This window comes from Argopecten irradians, chromosome 8 (assembly GCF_041381155.1).
Source record: "Argopecten irradians isolate NY chromosome 8, Ai_NY, whole genome shotgun sequence".
In the NCBI taxonomy this organism is placed as follows: domain Eukaryota; kingdom Metazoa; phylum Mollusca; class Bivalvia; order Pectinida; family Pectinidae; genus Argopecten; species Argopecten irradians.
Genome location: NC_091141.1, coordinates 39,053,621 through 39,069,824, shown reverse-complemented (window position 1 = coordinate 39,069,824; position 16,204 = coordinate 39,053,621). Strand labels below are relative to the sequence as shown.

Sequence of the window (16,204 nt, the reverse complement as noted above, 5' to 3'; positions counted from 1 at the left end):
ATTTATCAGAAACATATGTACATAGAGATTGGCAACTCCTCCAATTTTACGATCGGCAGATGTACCTCTGTATGTGCTTAGGGGTTTTTAGATAAACTCTTAAATAGTTGAATATAAAAGAATAACTTTGATATGTTGTAAAAGTTCAGTAATTTTCAGATGGTTTGAGTACGATTTTGGATAGAAAAAATAATATTTTAACTTATTTATTAATAAAACAAAACACACTTCCGGTTTTGAATGCCTGATTTTCGAAAAACAAGGTAAAATTGCTTATTTTCGTGCTTTCAAAAATCATATTAAGTAACATCAATCGGGAAAACTGATCACGTCAAACCACGATATAATGTTTAAACTTTGTGTTGGTGCAAAAATATCATGTTTAAAAGAATACACTTAAAAGTAGTTAGCCAAGGCAATATGCCTATAAACCGGAGGTCCCTCTGCCTGTCAACAAAGACAAAGAAGGAGTTTCCAATCTCTATCTATATATGTTTCTGGATTTATAATGATAAAGAATGACTGAGTCGCGACAGACAATTCTGAAGATGCCTGGTTATTGTAAAATTTTACTCTAAATGTCTTATATTGGACATGCTATGAGGTGCACTAGACACAACAAGGGTGTATTTGACATTTTCCAGGCATACAATGAAGCTGGGTTATATTCCCAAGCCTCGTCCTGGGCTGTAACTGTCGATCTTACTCCTCCCATCACGGGCCATGTTTACGATGGCAATCCGGACGACCACCCTCCCAATCAGTTGGACCGGGACTTCCAGATCGAAAGGACGTATCTAGCTGCATTCTGGGAAGGTTTCCACGATGCCCACTCCAACATAGCTGAGTATTTTGTGGGTATCGGTACGTGTCCAGGCTGTCAGGATGTACTCGAGATGCAGGCTGTTGGCATCACAAATCGTAAGTACACACTGAAAAATACAAAAATAACCAAATACATGTAAACAAAACCATAGCCTCTGAATGTTAAAAATTGTCTGTCTCCAAATTCAGATTCAAATCAGCAAGATTTGTTCAGATGTTAAATTCTATAAAGGTCTTAATATGAGACCAAAGCTGCAGAATTAAATTGGATGAGATAATATTTTCCACGGTGCAATCGACACTCATAATGTCATTATTCTGCATTGAGATGAAAATGAAAAGTTTACATTGAAAATGAATTCGAAATTTAAAAATTTGATGATGATGATATGAGATGATGATGATAATGCTTAGTAAAAAGATGATGATGATGATAATTATGATAATGTTGATGGTAGTGGTGGTGGTGATGATGATGATGATGATGATAATGATGATGTTGATACATTGATGATGATGATGATGATGATGATGATACAATAATGATGATGATGATGATAATGATGATGTTGATACATTGATGATGATGATGATGAAGATACAATAATGATGATGATGATAATGATGATGATGATGAGGATACAATAATGATGATGATGATGAGGATACAATAATGATGATGATGATGATGATGTTGATACATTGATGATAATGATGATGTTGATACATTGATGATGATGATGATGATGAGGATACAATAATGATGATGATACTATTATGATGATAATGATTATGTTTTACAGAGTTTAACCTGTCAATGAAACACCTTGGAGTCGGTGTCACCTATTACACCACAGTAACGGCCTGTAATACCGCCGATCTCTGTTCCTCGGTCACGTCTGACGGTATCGTCCTTGACAACAGTCCCCCGACAGCCGGCGTAGTACAAGATGGCGCTTACTCAACGGACATCCATTACCAGGCCATACAGTGAGTCAGCAAGTCATCAACATTATCATTAAAAAATAGTCAAAGAAATGGTAGTTACAGAAATGATAAAAAATGGTTGTTTGCGGACGATTTTGTGATCAAGTTCAAATAAAGCTATGTTTGCTCCAACTTCAAAAAGTATATAATTGCTCCGAGGCTGTTGGAAGAGCAGTTGAATCTAATCATCTCGAGGTACAGATAAGTCATAGGAAAAAGTATCAGGAACTTTTTATGCTTACATTTATTTGCAAATGGTAAATCGATGTTGTTCCTAATATATCAAACAATTGGCCTAATGATTTATTTCCAAATTCATGTACTACCTTTACTGAGAAATTAATAGTTGATTAATAGTTTACCGATTTAGGAAGAATTTTGGCAAAAAGATGTACACCATCCAAAATGTATCAGTTATCATTAGAGTATGTTTCGTTTGTAGGACGTACATTGGAGCCAAATGGTATGGGTTTTCAGACCCTCAGTGTGGCCTTGACCATTACGAATGGTGGGCTGGGACTGCCCGAGGATCTGATGATGTGATGGGGAAAGAAATCTTGCACTTGTCTGAGGTGGTCACTAATCCAGCTCTGTCCAGTCCTCTACCTGTAGGCCAGTCTATATACATTACAGTCCGAGCATACAACAAAGCAGGTAACTCTACATCATAGTTTGTGCTTACAGGTTAATCCACACCACAGAAAGAGCTTAGAGGTAAATCTACATTACATTTAAAGTTTACAGGTACATCACAGTTCCAGGTAAATATGCATCACAATTAAAGAATTAAAGGTTACGTGTTAATCTACATCACAGTTACATCTATCATATACATGTCTTTGTCACAGACAAAGTTCACAGTTTAAATTACAATACAGTCCGGGCTTACAACTAAGTGAGTTAAATCCAGCCTTAGAATAGCCATTACATTGAAATCTATTTGTTCCAGGGTTTCATGTAGACATTGTGTCCAATGGTTTCACAGTGGATATAACTGCGCCAGAAATCACTAAACCAGTGTTATCTGGAGATTTGGGTGTGATAAAACCCGGCACATTGACCCTTAGGGACACCTTCAAGGTCATATGGACGGCTAAGGACGACGAATCTCACATCGAGCGACAATATCTTTCTATAAAGGCCCACAGGAATGGAGAATTCCAGCCGTTCCCTATAAAGGTAGGTAAGAACAACAGAAATATAAAAAAAATTGCCATCATTGTATGAAACTCGTTAACATCTTCCTTCCAATTGGATGGACTATGTTTGTTATGGTTACACTTAATTTGTAGTGAAAAATTCTTTCATTTCTTTGAAAAGGTTAATGGAATTTTACGAGACTACACTTTCACTGGCCTTGAACTTCACGACGGAATCCACTATTACGTGAATCTCATTGTTTGTAACGGTGCCGGGATATGTTCGGAGTCCGAGTCTGACCCTATCTTTGTAGACAGTACACCTCCGACCAGAGGTACGTAGCATCAATAAGACATTATAATATGGTATTTTTGCCTCCATCATAATCTATCAACACTATTTTTCAGAAATGTCACAAATTTAATCTATTCGTGATTGTTCCAGGAATGTTTTCCATCAAAACGAATCATGCATCACCAATCAATCGCCATGTTCCTAATTCGATGACCTGGACGAGTCGTGCTCTATATCTGTCCTGGGTCGGATTCGCTGATCTCCATTCAGAAGTTGTGTATTATTTCATCAATGTTGGCAGCTCCTACATGAATGATGACTTAAACAAGGTAAGTAGATTTGGAAAATTGTTCAATGCCATATAATTGGGGAAATATGTGATGTCATATGTTATGATGTCTGTACATTAGTAGTTCGCTTCAGGTTTCAATAAAATGGTTCATTGGATTTTGAACAAATAAGAAGTAGAACGATATTACCACGTTGTCTTGGTCTTTGTATAAAAAACAGCATCAACGAAAAATTATTGTATTTAATCCTTAAATATTCAGGGTGGTTAATATATACAGAGGATGCTATGTTCCTAATTCTGCAAGGAAGAAAATTGATGAATACTAAGAACCATATTGACTTTGACTACCATGGTCTGCTTGGGGGTACAGCCCCTGCAGAAACAGGTACTGCTCAACTGGTAAGCAGCCTAAAAATCCTTATAAAGCTGGAAGATGTCTACAAATTACTGGGTTTTGAGCTATTGTTGTGATGTATTAATTATTTGACTTGTAGCACTCGGGATCACCAGCCAATATAGCCCATAGTAACATAACCGAGGAGTATGAAGAAGGACGCATACAGAGTGCTAAGATAGATACTCAGGATCTCACTAAGGCCTCGGGTACCCTCTTTATACACATGTGGGCTGAGAACAACGTATGTATAAATGGGATACAAATCATCTGTATAATTCTATCTCCAAAATAAAAGATTTCTGATGGTATGTCAGATCCACTGCACAGAAATATGTCTCTAAGGCAGTATGTTGTGGACAACCTAAACCATATCTTTTTATCCTTTATTTTGACCTTTGATGTATATTTGTCAATAGCTTTCTCTCTATTACTAAGAGGCACTGGAACTTCATACTAGGTGGGTCTAGGTAACAGAAATGCTCTTGAAACATTTGCTAGGAAACCTTGGTTCGCCACACTGTTCTGTTTTCGTGTTGTTAGCTATTTTTATCAGATGACAAATGTATGCAAGAATAAATTTTAATAACGTTTCAAATATTTTCAACTTTTCTACACAATTTCACTTGTACATATAGTTATCTTCTGGATTACAACCTACATAAATTTGCCTGTTTTATATTGCTGACTATAGTTCAGTAGTTGGTGACGTGTCATAGTTTTAGAATGGATGAACGTTGACGCAGGATGGTATCTATTCACAGGTTGGCTTGAGAAGTCCTATTATTCACTCGATGTTTCGCATGATTCCTGGTGGCGGTCTGGAGTTGGTTCGTCGCTGTGATGCCTACTCGTGTCTGGGTCACTGTGTGTGTGCCCCTCAGGACAATGTGTGTCCATACAGCCATTTAGATCCATGTACCAACTACACGTCGCAAGGTTAGCATATGCAATGGCAATGTCGTGAGCAATGGTCAATAATAATATCCGTTTTCTGTTTAGAAAGCATTTACGAAAACCATTTGTACATGTTCAATAAAAACAACATGGATAAACCTCCTCTATAATTATATTAATCTTAATAAAAAATAATAAAAAAAGAAAATCTGTGAAATTTATGAAAGGTAATGTTTTGCGTTCACACAACTGTGTGATCATGAATATGACGTGAATTAATCAAGAGTTTTCTTTCTAACTGTTCTACAAGAAACATCGCAGAAAATAAAACAATTTCTACGCTTAACTTACCGTAATACCAGTTTAGTGGATAACTTTTTATGTATATGTTATGAATTGACGACTGTCATTAGCTTATACATTGTAAGCCAACCCCGTAAGGGTAGTTTTGGCTCTCAGTGCATTCCAAACCATTGTCCTACTCCTCAATTGAGGAGGGGGACCTAGGAAATATCACTTAATAATGTGACCTCTCTGACAATCCTGTTTGACTATTGAATACTACAGATAATCCAAATTCTGCCCTGATAATTACTGATTTTGGTGGAGTGGATTCGTACACGGCTACCAATATAGGAATCGGAGCGTCATGGCAGATCTCAAACTTCAAAGGCTTGGTACCCCTCTGGTAAGTACAGTCGAAGTCTTAATATTACGTATCTGGATATTACATAGTTATCTCCCCTTGTATGTTGGCGTCGATTGTCATTATATTTTTGGCAAAATTATGTTGTCTGATATTGAAAGATATGACGTTACACACACAAATGCATGAAGTAAAGTCAATTCTTACCTACATAGGCTGACTACTGTACGGATTTAATATTTTGTCTTTGGGATAAAACTCCTTTCTGATTATGAGACAAGTGAGTCTACAGTCTCCCCTGACCTTCGCTGTGACAGTAATGAAATCGTCAAAAATGTTGGATAATTTATTTTTCAGGTTTGAATGGAGTATTGGCTATGAGTTCTTAGATTTACCGGAGGGAGTTTTTCACCAAGCCGATGAGAGAGTTTGGCACGATGCAGGGCGAAATAATTGGCACTTGTTTTTGTTGTCTCGAGGTATGTATACAGAGCATGTCTTATGTACTTGACGATGAATGAAGATGGGAATAGTGTTAGCAAAATCTCTCCCGTCTCATCTTACTATGAACTTGAAAGCATGGATATTAATATCCCCAACATTTCTAGTTTGTTCCTTCGTTGTAGATTAAAGAAAATACTTTTATAACGCCAGAATATAAACTTTAAAAGTTAACGTTTGTCTTTCACAGAAAAACCTATTCTATCTGAGGGGATAAAATACTCCTTTTACATCAGGGTGTGGTACGCACCTGACGTCTATGCGATTTACAAATCGCCGGGCGTAACAATCATGACCACAGCACCCACACCAACAATTATACGAGGAAGTGCGGTAAGTATTTGCTGTGATGTTCGGTAAACTTCGGTAAACTTCGGTAATTTTGTGTATTACACTTCAGGGTTTTTCCTAAATGCCTATAATACTTCCCTATGGAGAATTTTAAATTGCGTAGTTTCTTTAGTTGAAGGACTGTTCGTAAACTGGGCCTGTTTCTCCAATTTTCCTTTATCACTATAACGCTGTGTGTCATATATCAGATGATAAATAGTTAATATTTGATCAAGCGTTTTCAAAAATAAGAATTTTATGAAACCAACCTTTATATTTTGATAATAGATAATGAAATATTAATAATAATAATATAACTATTTACATATTAATTACTTGATGCAGGTAACGGAATCTAACAACAAATACAGCCACAAAGACATGGACTTCCTTGAGTACCAACCTTTCATGGTCAGCTGGAAAAACAAGTTCCTGAATGCAGCTAACTATATAAGGTCCTTCCAAGTATACCTCAGTACTATGCCTGGAGGTCAGTATATGTCTTAATGCGGTCTTAATTAAACGAACACGGACTTCATGATGATGGTGAAGATTTCAAGTTTCAACTTGGTCTTTCATTTATGATAGTAACATCCATGCATCCTTTACCTGTAATGACATATTTCATCAAGCAGTCAAATCTGTCTATATAACAAAACAATGGTTTATATACTTCCTGTCTTATTGATGTTAAGGATTATAAAGTATCACCAAATAAATATGATCTGCGATTACCTGAATTTTAAGTTATAATTGTGATTTTGTTCATCAGGTGACGATATTTACAAAGTGGCGGCCAGTTTCCCGGGAACCATGTCTAGTTATAACTTTACACGTTTCAAGCTTGAGACTGGTGTTAAGTACTACACCAACATTGTGGCCTACAGCTTCTCCGGTCTGCATCACACAGAGTCGTCAGATGGATTTATGATCGACAATGAGGTTCCGGTAATGGGTAGCGTTTATGATGGAACAGGTGATTATATATAAACATAACCAGGTTACCATTTATTTTTTACCAACAATTCTTAATTCTTTCTGTTTATCACTTGAGAATACAATCCTGTCTGAACATGGTTTCTAGTTGATAATGCTACTGTGTTTTAGGTTCAGAACTGCATTGTCCTATATGCAGCATGAAGAGAGGTTTGTAGAAACAGTGTGATCAAATGTTGACTGGGTGTAGCTATTTTATGAAAGGACTAATACATGTGTTTTATGATGTTGAATTATATAATAATCCATTGAATCATTAAATTGAAATAACTGTATGTTGTCAACATTCCAGAACGATTTAAAATGTCATAGGGAAGATTGCAGATCAAAATAGGGGCTAATGTCACTAACACAAGTGTAGCCTGATATTGCATTAACTTTTTTGCAACTGTTTGAGTCTGATTCATTTGTTTGTGCAAGAATCAGAGGAATTCTAACTCAACATTTGAAATTTAATATGCAACTGTTACAATTATTTTGTGATGTTGCTTTGTAATAGGCCATTGGCCAATGGTGTTTTGGAGTTCGATGTGTCTAATTATCAGTTTGAATGTATATCACTAATACAAATTGATCTCTGATGTTTAATGTTTTTCATTTAACATTAGCATTTAAGTAAACCGTCAAACTGCGATAAAGATAAGCCAACATATGTTGATTAATTAAGTCACCAGACTTTGGTTTATATACCAGATATATGCGTACTATGATCGTCAAATTTGCCTGGGAAGTTTGAGACGAATCAGAAAAAGAAGTAATAGAGATATGTGATAAAAAGAAGTTGAAGCAGTGTTTTTATGGTGAAATGTTAAGTTTATTATCACATGTTACAAACCTTTCAGCAATTTGTGGATAAGAGAAGTTTTATCTTAACAGCTGTCTTAACAAAAGCAAACTTTTTATTTATCTTCAGGTATCCATGACATTGATTACCAGAGCAGTGAGTCAGTTTTAGGGGCGAAGTGGCACGGATTTGTGGACCTCGGGGCCGGAGTAAAGACCTACCACTGGTGTGTGGGTCGTACCCAGAGCAGGACGGAATGTTCTATTAAACCGTGGGAGGCTGTAGGTCTCCGGACGGCCGTCAGTACCAACCTCACCACATCACTGTCTCACGGTAAAGTTTTGTTATACCCCACGCAACAAAGGGAGGAGGGGGAAACTGGACTCGGGCTGTATGTCTAAACTGCTGGACAGATTTTCATATAATTTGGTGAACAGAACTCTGAAATTAAAAGGAGTTCAGTAAATTATAGGGGGTTGTGCAATCCTAATGAAGTTATTAATAAATTTATGCAACGGGGGTCGTTATGGATAGGTCTGAATGAAGTTTCATTAGCACATTTTTGAATAGTTAATTCATGAAAAGATTTACATGTAGCTCTACATGGGAAAGAATTATTTCATGAAAGATTTGGCTAGAAACTGTCAAAATTTGAAAAGTCGCTATGATGAAAAGGCCATTCATCAATATGATGAAGATAGTTGATTTATATTTATATGAAATGAGTGATGTAAGATGGTGTTTAAAATTAAAATAATTAAATATGGAAGAATAGTGTGAAAACTTTCCGCGATGGAGATTTTTATAATTAGTTACATAATTTATTGAATATTTTTATATGAAACATATTGATTTGTAGGCATGAGGATATACAACAAGGTATACGCTGAAGACAGTTTGGGACAGAGGTCTGAGACAGCCGTGTCAGATGGAATCACCATAGATACTACCCCACCCATTCCGTACGAGCTGGTACACCACGACACCGTTAATCTGGCCACCAACCCGTCGTTTGAAAACAGTGCCGGCCACACCATACCGTGGGACAAGGCCAACAATACTGATATATGTAATGTGAATTCAACGCTTCATCCAAAAGCTTGGCTGAGTACCTGGGACACTTGTACAGCTGTGTTTTCATCTGATACAAACCTGGCCAAGGACGGAAGGTCCATGGTAGCTGTACGGGGTGTCCTGTCGCAGGACATTAGTGGTTTGGTGGTCGACGAACTTTACAGGGTTACGTTCGTAACCTCACATCTTCCCAGCATCGAATCTGTCATCGCAAATAAAGAAGGCTTCATAGAATTTGCTGCCCGACATGTCTTCTTAATGTACACTAAAGCGTATCGTCATGACGACCATGGTGCTGAAACAAGGGAGATAATCTCGTGGCATCTACATACGTTTTATGCTGTGGCTACCAGTACTACGATGATTCTGAGACTTGGAAGTTTAGACGGAGGGACAGGGATACTGATTGATGACGTACAGGTCCATCACGTGACCAACATAGACGCCACCTCGGACAATACGGTGAATGCGCATGTGGTGTTTTTACATGAATGGGGATCTATACATGGGTCGTGGAGCTTTGTCGAGGCTGAGAGTCATATCACCGAGTACCTGTGGGCGATAGGTCTGTTTTAATTTTCAAAACTTAATTTTCAAAATCATTAATGAAAAAGAAATAGTTTCTTTGGCTTTAATATTTCAATTGAAATTAAATTTTATTGATATTTTAAGCAAAGATTTAAGTTTCCATCTCGGAGCGTAGAGTCGTTATGTTTGAAATTGACACTTCACAATATTATAGAAGCGTTATGTCTTGTGAAACTGACACTTCACAATATGATAGAGGCGTTATGTCTCGTCAAATTGACACTTTACAATATGATAGAGGCGTTATGTCTCGTGAAATTGACACTTCACAATATGATAGAGGCGTTATGTCTCGTCAAATTGACACTTCACAATATGATAGAAGCGCTATGTCTCGTCAAATCGACACTACACAATATGATAGAAGCGTTATGTCTCGTCAAATCGACACTTCACAATATGATAGAGGCGTTATGTCTCGTGAAATTGACACTTCACAATATGATAGAAGCGTTATGTCTCGTGAAATTGACACTTCACAATATGATAGAAGCGTTATGTCTCGTGAAATTGACACTTCACAATATGATAGAGAGCGTTATGTCTTGATGAATTATGTCACTTGACACTTCACAATATGATGAAGCGTTATGTCTCGTGAAATTGACACTTCACAATATGATAGAAGCGTTATGTCTCGTGAAATTGACACTTCACAATATGATGGAAGCGTTATGTCTCGTGAAATTGACACTTCACAATATGATGGAAGCGTTATGTCTCGTGAAATTGACACTTCACAATATGATGGAAGCGTTATGTCTCGTGAAACTGACACTTCACAATATGATAGAAGCGCTATGTCTTGTGAAACTGACACTTCACAATATGATAGAAGCGTTATGTCTCGTGACTCAAATTGACACTTCACTTCACAATATGATAGAAGCGTTATGTCTCGTGAAATTGACACTTCACAATATGATAGAAGCGTTATGTCTCGTGAAACTGACACTTCACAATATGATAGAAGCGTTATGTCTCGTGAAACTGACACTTCACAATATGATAGAAGCGTTATGTCTTGTGAAACTGACACTTCACAATATGATAGAAGCGTTATGTCTCGTGAAATTGACACTTCACAATATGATAGAAGCGTTATGTCTCGTGAAATTGACACTTCACAATATGATAGAGGCGTTATGTCTCGTGAAATTGACACTTCACAATATGATAGAAGCGTTATGTCTCGTGAAATTGACACTTCACAATATGATAGAGGCGTTATGTCTTGTGAAATTGACACTTCACAATATGATAGAAGCGTTATGTCTCGTGAAACTGACACTTCACAATATGATAAGAGCGTTATGTCTTGTGAAATTGACACTTCACAATATGATAGATGCGTTTTGTCTCGTGAAATTGACACTTCACTATATGATAGAGTCGTTATGTCTTGTGAAACTGACACTTCACAATATGATAGAAGCGTTATGTCTCGTGAAATTGACACTTCACAATATGATAGAGGCGTTATGTCTTGTGAAACTGACACTTCACAATATGATAGAAGCGTTATGTCTCGTGAAATTGACACTTCACAATATGATAGAAGCGTTTTGTCTTGTGAAATTGACACTTCACAATATGATAGAAGCGTTATGTCTTGTGAAACTGACACTTCACAATATGATAGAAGCGTTTTGTCTTGTGAAATTGACACTTCACAATATGATAGAAGCGTTATGTCTCGTGAAATGACACTTCACAATATGATAGAAGCGTTTTGTCTTGTGAAATTGACACTTCACAATATGATAGAAGCGTTATGTCTTGTGAAACTGACACTTCACAATATGATAGAAGCGTTTTGTCTTGTGAAACTGACACTTCACAATATGATAGAAGCGTTTGTCTTGTGAAATTGACACTTCACAATATGATAGAAGCGTTATGTCTTGTGAACTGACACTTCACAATATGATAGAAGCGTTATGTCTCGTGAAATTGACACTTCACAATATGATAGAAGCGTTTTGTCTTGTGAAATTGACACTTCACAATATGATAGAAGCGTTATGTCTTGTGAAACTGACACTTCACAATATGATAGAAGCGTTATGTCTTGTGAAATTGACACTTCACAATATGATAGAAGCGTTATGTCTCGTGAAATTGACACTTCACAATATGATAGAAGCGTTATGTCTTGTGAAACTGACACTTCACAATATGATAGAAGCGTTATGTCTCGTGAAATTGACACTTCACAATATGATAGAGCGTTATGTCTTGTGAAACTGACACTTCACAATATGATAGAAGCGTTATGTCTTGTGAAACTGACACTTCACAATATGATAGAAGCGTTATGTCTTGTGAAACTGACACTTCACAATATGATAGAAGCGTTATGTCTCGTGAAATTGACACTTCACAATATGATAGAGGCGTTATGTCTTGTGAAACTGACACTTCACAATATGATAGAAGCGTTATGTCTTGTGAAACTGACACTTCACAATATGATAGAAGCGTTATGTCTTGTGAAATTGACACTTCACAATATGACTGAACGACACTCACAATATAATAGAGGCGTTATGTCTTGTGAAATTGACACTCACAATATGATAGAGCGTTATGTCTCGTGAAATTGACACTTCACAATATGATAGAGGCGTTATGTCTTGTGAAATTGACACTTCACAATATGATAGAAGCGTTATGTCTCGTGAAATTGACACTTCACAAAATGATAGAGAAGACACTTCACAATATGATAGAAGCGTTATGTCTTGTGAAATTGACACTTCACAATATGATAGAAGCGTTATGTCTCGTGAAATTGACACTTCACAATATGATAGAGGCGTTATGTCTTGTGAAACTGACACTTCACAATATGATAGAAGCGTTATGTCTCGTGAAATTGACACTTCACAAAATGATAGACGCCACCAATATGATAGGCTATTTGTCTTGTGAAACTGACACTTCACAATATGATAGAAGCGTTATGTCTCGTGAAATTGACACTTCACAATATGATAGAGCGTTATGTCTGTGAAACGACACTCACAATATGATAGAAGCGTTATGTCTGTGAAATTGACACTTCACAAAATGATAGAAGCGTTATGTCTTGACACTTCACAATATGATAGAAGCGTTATGTCTTGTGAAATTGACACTTCACAATATGATAGAAGCGTTATGTCTCGTGAAATTGACACTTCACAATATGATAGCGAACTCACAATATGATAGAAGCGTTATGTCTTGTGAAATTGACACTTCACAATATGATAGAAGCGTTATGTCTCGTGAAATTGACACTTCACAATATGATAGAGGCGTTATGTCTTGTGAAACTGACACTTCACAATATGATAGAGGCGTTATGTCTCGTGAAACTGACACTTCACAATATGATAGAGGCGTTATGTCTCGTGAAACTGACACTTCACAATATGATAGAGGCGTTATGTCTCGTGAAATTGACACTTCACAATATGATAGAGGCGTTATGTCTCGTGAAACTGACACTTCACAATATGATAGAAGCGTTATGTCTCGTGAAACTGACACTTCACAATATGATAGAAGCGTTATGTCTCGTGAAATTGACACTTCACAATATGATAGAGGCGTTATGTCTCGTGAAATTGACAATTGACAATCGCAACATTCGCATACAAATCAACTTGTACAATATTAACAGGTTACAAAAAGGGAGGTACACAAGTGCAGGACTTCCGTAGTGTGGGCCAGCAGAGATTTGCTTACAACAACACTCTCACCCTGGTTCATAAGTCAGAGGTGTACATAACCGTGGTAGCTACCAGTACATCTGGACTTCAGGGCGTCGCTTACTCCTCACCCATCCTTATAGACCTCACCCCTCCCGACATCGTTACAGTTAATGATGGATCAGGTACGTACACAAATTACAATTATAATCAATCATCACATCGTCGTCCACTTATCTCGATTTTCCATATATATTTCACCATGGCATTAGCCTTCACTAAAACTTTATTTGTTTTACATTTGCAGGTACAGGAACAAATGGTAAGTAAATAATTTAAAGTCAATTAGTTTGCAGGCAATATTTACTGTGTAACTGCGATCAGATATAACAAATTCAAATTAATGAATATTCAGCATAGTCCAAGGACTTTCCTAGCCATAGGCTTAGTAGGGATTGATAATCAAAGGACAGGGTAGTTGTACATGTATCCTTTCAGGTATGTTATACGATATGGAATGAATGTTTCCTTCTACAGTAAAAGACTTAGACTCTTGGCAGCAGGATGAAGTCCTCGTGAACTGGCAAGCAGACGACCCGGAGTCGGGTCTGGACTTCTGTGAATGGGCAATAGGTGAGCAAGATGTATAACACCATTGGTTAGAAAAAAAACACTTTTGATTTTAAATTTTTAATGAAACAGATTCAGATTGTAAAGTAAAATAGTCATTAGACTACCATTTTGGTAAAATATATCAACTGAAGTATAAATATATTATTGTATTGTAAAATAGGAAATTAAGATATCAAATTATATTTTAAGATAATATGAGAACCTAAGATGATCTGATATAGAGAATACACGGTTAGTAAACATCTCGGCTTTCCTTTTCGAGTATCAATATTAAACTTGTATTGTAAGATTCTAACAGTGTATTCTGTTTATCCTGCAACTATTATGACCTTCAAAACGCAGAAAATTGCCAGTTATTTACTTGGATTCGTCCGAAGCGAGACGCATCTTTGATGCGGAGGAAAAGATTCATTCGCTACTCCGAATGAGTGTGTACTCCTTTTTACTGTCGTGTGAGATATATAAGCGCATTCGCAAACAGTACCAGTAACTCTACTCAGTGTGTAATATTACAGAAACAATATGAGAATACTCAAAACAGAAATAATTACCAATCAAGAATTACTTTACAATACATACATTTGCCGTGAGCGAAGAAAAAGACGACACCGCCATGAGAGATTTTCAATATCGTAAAAATGATGTCATCCCGGTGAATGTGACGCCTCTTTTTAGCTGGACTGAATGACGTTTCATTCACCGAAAGGTTAAAGTTCGGGGTCAAGTTAGAAAATGTTCCGCCAGAAAGGGGAAACAATTTCACGTGATCGTATTGACGGATAAAGCATTTCGTATTGACGGATAAAGCATTTCGTATTGACGGATAAAGCATTTCGTATTGACGGATAAAGCACAAGTTATCCGGCAATAGTTATCCGTCATTATGGGCGGCAGTTGCAGGATAAACTATTTCCCGCGGATTATCAATCTGACGTGTTGGTGTTTACAGGGTACCAGCCGTTCGGCAATGAACTGCAGACTTTCCAGAGAATGTCGGATAACACGTTTACTGGACATATCCAGGATGTTGGTTACAATAGAGTCGAAGGCATGACCATCTACTCCACTATCCGATGTCAGAACAACGCTGGTCTTCAGTCTGTTAAGTCCTCCGACGGTGTTCGAATCTCCAGACTCAGTCCAGCAGTGGACAATGTCCAGTTCGAATTTGTTGGGCTATCCAGAGAAGAATTTGCACCAGTCTCACAGTATCAAGGAGACCCGGCCCAGCTTCGTCTCATCTGGTCGGGATTTACAGATAATGTTGGCCTTGAGAGTTTTGCGGTAAGTCTTTTTATTACTTGTACGTCAGCCATGTAAACATCTTATAGTTTGTAAAAGATCTCATGTTCCATATTTGTCTTATCAAGAGCGCCTAAATGAGGATTCACATAAGAGGCTTATAAGGATAACATACAACATAATTTAGAAATACAAATCTTTGTGTGCCTCCGATATTAAAGTCTGGTGGGGGATATTGTCATAGGAATATACATTATACTCTATTAAAGGTATATTCTATAATGTAACCTGTAATCAAACGTCGTATAGAAAGGGACATAACACAGCATCGTAAAAGTTACTCTCAGTATAAAAGCAACTTCTCTATAAAGGACACTTTAATACACCGGTGTGACCAGAAGAAATCTCTCTTTACAGTTTACGCTGGATGGTGAGACACATACGCTACACTCCAAGGATCAGGAGGAAACATATGTGTGGATACACGGTCTGCAGCTGTCTGATGGTGAACACAGCCTGGACATCTCAGCTGTGAACCTCCAGTTCAAGTCCAGTCCTAAAGTCACTACCAACCTCACAGTATTTACTCAGCCGCCAACAGTCAACGGTAATAAGCGGTGTTTGTTTGTTGTGTTGCATTTTGTCTGACACACATTATTATTATAAAGTCAAATGCAACGCTTCTTGTTCTTTGTCTCACTACCATAACATTATACAAATTCAACCCAAATTAACTATAGTAATCACACTGTCCATTTGTCTATCCACTGTCCATTGGTATGTTCACTGTCTTCTGTCCGTCCCCGTTGACTGTTCTTTAATTACACATAGTAACAACCGATATATTTATACGTGGAATCGGAGTTTGATTTTTTTAGGAAAC

At 37.1% G+C, this 16,204-nt stretch overlaps 1 protein-coding gene across 3 annotated transcripts in view; it reads left to right on the top strand.

The window, feature by feature from the left end:
* Positions 1–16,204, top strand: part of LOC138330326 (uncharacterized) — a 69,462-nt gene that overhangs the window by 50,013 nt on the left and 3,245 nt on the right. For 2 of the 3 annotated variants that reach the window (XM_069277867.1, XM_069277868.1), the window contains exons 34-54: positions 645–921; positions 1,629–1,815; positions 2,255–2,466; positions 2,762–2,991; positions 3,133–3,286; positions 3,397–3,575; positions 4,033–4,176; positions 4,697–4,871; positions 5,397–5,517; positions 5,833–5,954; positions 6,167–6,309; positions 6,652–6,796; positions 7,079–7,282; positions 7,414–7,452; positions 8,216–8,419; positions 8,946–9,725; positions 13,419–13,631; positions 13,754–13,768; positions 13,984–14,079; positions 15,029–15,363; positions 15,739–15,928. In XM_069277867.1, coding sequence (XP_069133968.1) covers positions 645–921; positions 1,629–1,815; positions 2,255–2,466; positions 2,762–2,991; positions 3,133–3,286; positions 3,397–3,575; positions 4,033–4,176; positions 4,697–4,871; positions 5,397–5,517; positions 5,833–5,954; positions 6,167–6,309; positions 6,652–6,796; positions 7,079–7,282; positions 7,414–7,452; positions 8,216–8,419; positions 8,946–9,725; positions 13,419–13,631; positions 13,754–13,768; positions 13,984–14,079; positions 15,029–15,363; positions 15,739–15,928 — 4,165 coding nt within the window. The remainder of the gene's footprint in view (positions 1–644; positions 922–1,628; positions 1,816–2,254; positions 2,467–2,761; positions 2,992–3,132; positions 3,287–3,396; positions 3,576–4,032; positions 4,177–4,696; positions 4,872–5,396; positions 5,518–5,832; positions 5,955–6,166; positions 6,310–6,651; positions 6,797–7,078; positions 7,283–7,413; positions 7,453–8,215; positions 8,420–8,945; positions 9,726–13,418; positions 13,632–13,753; positions 13,769–13,983; positions 14,080–15,028; positions 15,364–15,738; positions 15,929–16,204) is intronic. The other variant, XM_069277869.1, reaches the window with a different exon arrangement.